The following is a 4,769-nucleotide window of genomic DNA, read 5'->3' as shown; positions in this document are numbered from 1 at the left end:
GCAGCCCGATGGGTGACATCCACGGAAGTCAAAAAGGCCACATATCCGGCATTTATAAGCCTCTTAACTCTAGCAGAAGAGATAGACGCGGCGAAGTAAGAGCTCTTACACGCTCGATAGACGAATACTTCTTCACCGGGCCAAATAAATGTCACCGTCCTCCGCTCGCAGTCGATAGTAGCGCGGTGCCTGGTGAACCAGTCCATCCCAAGCACCACGTCAAACTTCTTCATTGGAAGTACCACCAGGTTCGCCAGAAAACTTCGATTATCCAAGACGACAGGATATGATAGGATGCACCGATCAGCTAATAGATCACCTCCGGGCGTGTCAACACGGAGCGGCATATCTAGTGGACGCGAGGGAATACCATGCTCACATGCAAATGAATGCGAAATGAATGAGTGCGATGCTCCAGTATCGAATATAGCTCTAGCACGAGTGATGGAGAGGGTGACAATACCTGCAAGGACGTCGCCACCAGTGTTGCCCTCGTGCTGAGTCAGGGCGAAGACCCGTCCACCAGATGCCTGGCGCGCCCCCTCATTTTGACGTGAGGAAGAGGGACGCCCAAACGGTGCAGCTGCGCTGGAAGCGCCGCGGTCCTGTCGGAATGCTGCTGGGGAGGAAGCGGCGCTCTGCGTCAGTGCACCACTCATCGGGCACTGCGCCTGTCGATGGCCCTGCTGACCACAGCGAAAACAGTGGCCTCTCCTCTGCGGGCAGTCTGTCACCCTGTGTGATTTCCCGCAGATGACGCACGACCGTCCTTGTAAGGTATCGGACTTCTAAAATCATGAAGTTACGGTGTACGTTTGGCTGGAAGACCATTTGAAAGGCTCCGGTGAAGTTCGGTGAGGTCCGGAAGCATTCGGGCGTTTCGGTGTGCGTAGGCGCTAAAACGGAGCCGAAAGGCTATGTTGGGCCGTGAGCTAAATCCGGCATTAGCGTGGATGAAAAGATGATGAAAACATGTTTGGAAACATGTTTGGAGAGTCTCGGTTCGATTTGAAACGAATCGGAGGTCAAACGAGCGAAAACGGGCGAAAACGGAGAAGAAACGGTGAAAAAGGTTGAAATTTGGCTAAGTCCTTGAGGCTGAGTTCTGGACCTTCGGGGACCGGTCTCTCACCGCAAGGACCGGTCTCTCAGGGACCAGTCTCTCACCGCAAGGACCGGTCCCCGAGCGCGAAAATGCCCATTTTGGGCTGTTGCGAGAGATGCTTTGTTGAGGGGCTTTTATGCAATTTTGCACTAATGAGAGTGTATAGAGAGGGTTCTTTCTCTCTTTCTCTCATTTCCCTCACTCCAACACCACCTCTCTCTCTCTCTAAACGTGAAGAAGAAGAAGAAGAAGAAAGAGGAGAAGAGAAGGAAGGAAAAGGAGGAAAAAGGAGAGGAGAAGGAGAGGATCCTCACCACCATCATCACCTTCTTCTTCCTCTCACCATTAGAGCAAGCTTAGCAAGGTAAGCTTCAAACCCTACAATGGTAGATCTCTAGGGTTTGATCCTAATGCNTCCCCAGATCGCTCCGAGGCCTCCTTTGCAGCTCGAACCTCGGTAGACTCGCTCTGGATGACGAGGGCTCGGTCCAAGCACTCGTCAAATGTCATCGTGCCGTGAGAAGCCAGCAGCATCCTGATGTTTGGTCTCAAGCCTCTCGCGAAGACTCTCGCCTTGTGGCGCTCGTCTCGGATGACGAAGGGAATCAGCTCCACAATGCGAGAGAAGTCCCGCTCGTACTCAGCTACGGTACGGCTCCCCTGCTGAAGACGTTCTAGCTCGCGCTCCAGCTCCAATTTTGAGTTGTCCCGAAAGAATTGCTCGTGGAGGAGTCTCCGGAACTCCCCCCAGGATGGGAAGACGTTGCCCAGTTTGAGCGATAGATGTCGGCGCCACCAAGAGCTTGCGTCCCCGTCCAGAAAGTGGGCGGCCAAGGGGACGCGGTCCAGCTCATCGATGAATAAGTCTTCAAGTAGTTTCTCCATGTCGGTCAGCCAGCGTTCGAGAACTCCATTCTCTTCCTTCTTTCCCGCGTATCTCGGCGGGTCGAACTTCCTGAACTCGATCAGCTTCATACGCATACGGGCGCCCTCCGCTGCTGGGGTATCCGCACCCCCAGCTGGAACCGTCGTGGTGGTCGTCGTCGTCCTCGGGACGGTCGGAGGGACCGCCTGTGCAGGCGCCACCTGAGGGGCAGCTGTCTCAGGAACCGGCGGCGTCGGGGGTGGTACCGAGGGAACAGCAGCTGCAGCGTGCTGCTGTAAAAGCTGCTGGAGCTGCTGAACCGCCACTACAACAAAAGTACTTTTTAGTGGCGACTTTTTGGTGGCGACAGAGAATGTCGCCACTAATGCAAATAATATGGTGGCGACATTTATTTGTCGCCGCTAATGCATAGAAAATGGTGGCGACAATTATTTGTCGCCGCCAATGCACAGAAAATGGTGGCGACTTTTATTTGTCGCCGCCAATGTATATAAAATAGTGGCGACATACAAGAGTCGCCACTGAAACGGAATATATAGCGGCGACAGTTTGTCGCCGGTAAAGAAATAGAGTTTTAGTGGCGATATTTGTCGCCGCGATATATCCTTATAAAGCGCGCTAGAACTTCCCTCCATTTTTTTCCAGCACTCACCAACCCATTATCTCTTCAAAATGACAATTTTACCCTCACTTGTTTAATGTCTATTACATAAGCTCTGGGGACTTTATTGTCTTTTAACATATAAAAAGAAATGTAATGAAATTACAGCTGTATACACCATCTACTCTTTCTCTCTCAGCCTCACTTGTTTACCCATCTTCATCGTCCCCTCCGCCTCCGCCAACTGTGGCTCCAGCACCCCTCATCGTCTCGTCCTCCCCTGCTGGCGCCAACAGTTGCTTCGCCGTGGGCCACCTCCCTTGCGGCTCCAGCACCCCTGCGGGCGCTACAAACGTGCGCCGCCTCGTGGAGGTGCTTCGCCTCCCCACCCGCTGCGGCAACCACATCGCTGCCCTCCACGTCCGCAACCCCCTCGCCGCCTCCACCCTCCTCTACTCCCACGGCAACGCCGCCGACCTCGGCCACATGTACGACCTCTTCCTCGAGCTCAGCATCCACCTCCGGCGTCAACGTCCTCGGGTATGCCAACAAACCCCCGCACCCCACTACTTTATCTCTTTCAAAAAAAAAGGGTTTGCCCTAACTTCTCACCGCTGCGGCCCTGCTTCCGACCCCTCCTCCTCCCTCTCTTCCCTTTCGGCAGCTCGCCGAACGCCATCGGAAGCCCTACTCTTCAGAAATCGAAGATCAAAGATCGGGTTTTTCACTTTTCAGAAATCAAAACCCTCCTCGTCGCCTCTTCCTCTTCCTCTTCCGCTTCCGCTATCTAACGATAGATCAGTAATCGGGTGGTTCTTTACAAACCAGGTACGATTTGAGTTTTCATTCTTCAAAGCAAAAGTTGGAAGCTTTTAGTCCATTCTCTGTTAAGCTTAAAATTTTAGGTTTCTCAAGGTTGCCCTATTGCAGATTTATAATAAGATCTTTCTCTCAGTTGATAACTTTAAATCAGATTTTGATCGTGATTAGAATATATTGTGATCTAATTTTGTCCAGACTTTTGGTGTCTATTGTCTTACAATTGAAGTTTACCATGCAAGGAATGCACAGTTGGGCCATTTCCAATTTCGAAAAAGATGGGAAATTTTCTTTTATGTTCTTAGAAACTGTTTGTGACTAATTCATTCCTAATCACATCCCATCATATTATTTTGTTCCTCAATTTGTTCTTGTTACAACCTCTTATCCTGTTTTTTTTTTTTTTTTTCTTTACATTTTTGTTTCAGTTACATGCTCCACATCCTTAGCATACCCAAGGTCTTGTATGATAGGGTCCTTTTTGCAGCTCCCATCAGCTTAAGATTGTTGTTGTTGTTGTTGTTTTTTTTTTTATGGTTTAAACTTTTAAGCCTGTTTGGTCTCTCTATAACGCTATTGCAAAAACTTCAAATGTAGAGCTTTCAGAAAGTTCGTAAATTTTTGAATCTATTCGCTAAATTTACTTAATTAGTTTAATTTTGTAGCTCTTTATTCTTATATTCTTAAAAAATATGAGTATTTATGCTAAAAGCATAAATCTTGAGAGGAAAAAAACTTAATTTAATAGCCGAATTTTTTATCCCGAATTTTTAATTGGTGAACGTATAATATCCGTATAAATTACGTATCCGAAAAATTGGCGAATCCGTTTTTTAGCCTTTTTTTCAACGAATTTAAAAATGAGAAAGCGAATTATATCCGAATTATATCCGTACCGAATTTTTGCCAAATCTGAATTAACTAACTATGCTACAAACCCTAGATCGCTCATCCTTGATATCTTCTTGACGACGGTGAACCCTAATCTCTTGCAACTGGGGAGCAGGAACAAGAGGAAGTAGATCCTAATTCTTGCTCTGTAGGTTTTAAATTGAATTGATCCCTTACTTAACTGGAATCTCAATATCATCAAGTCATAGCACCGAAAGACTTTCTTGAAATGCTTTGCTTTTCGACCCAGTTTTGGCCCAAATTCACTCACTTAGGCCCCCAAATTTGCAATTTAGTTCTTTTTATTATATTTAAAAGAAAGTTTTGTGTCGTTTTTTTTTTTTTTTTGTTCTGAATTAGGTTGGAATTCTACAATATCGAGGTCAGGATTCTACTATGTTCTGATTTTGTTCTTTTTCCTATTTTTGATAGGTTTAAGTGAATGCCTTTATATAAAGGCCTACTAG

The 4,769-nt window shown here is 47.5% G+C and overlaps 1 protein-coding gene across 1 annotated transcript; it reads left to right on the top strand.

Moving 5' to 3' along the window:
• Positions 1 to 2,748: 2,748 nt before the first annotated feature.
• On the top strand, positions 2,749 to 3,960 carry LOC109704267. The gene is made up of 2 exons (XM_020225028.1): positions 2,749 to 3,420; positions 3,610 to 3,960. Exons 1-2 carry the CDS (start codon positions 2,749 to 2,751, stop codon positions 3,727 to 3,729), a joined length of 792 nt encoding a protein of 263 aa, XP_020080617.1. The 3' UTR covers positions 3,730 to 3,960.
• Positions 3,961 to 4,769: the final 809 nt, after the last annotated feature.

This window comes from Ananas comosus, unplaced genomic scaffold (assembly GCF_001540865.1).
Source record: "Ananas comosus cultivar F153 unplaced genomic scaffold, ASM154086v1, whole genome shotgun sequence".
Lineage (NCBI taxonomy): Eukaryota > Viridiplantae > Streptophyta > Magnoliopsida > Poales > Bromeliaceae > Ananas > Ananas comosus.
The sequence above is the reverse complement of the archived record's forward strand: the minus strand, read 5'-3'. Positions and strand labels throughout refer to the sequence as shown.

Excerpts from the sequence above, each read along its gene's own strand:
- LOC109704267 (XM_020225028.1), top strand. The coding sequence starts at position 2,749 with ATGAAATTACAGCTGTATACACCATCTACTCTTTCTCTCTCAGCCTCA. Across the intron at positions 3,421-3,609 it reads GGTGGTTCTTTACAAACCAG|ACTTTTGGTGTCTATTGTCT; the intron begins GTACGATTTGAG and ends AATTTTGTCCAG.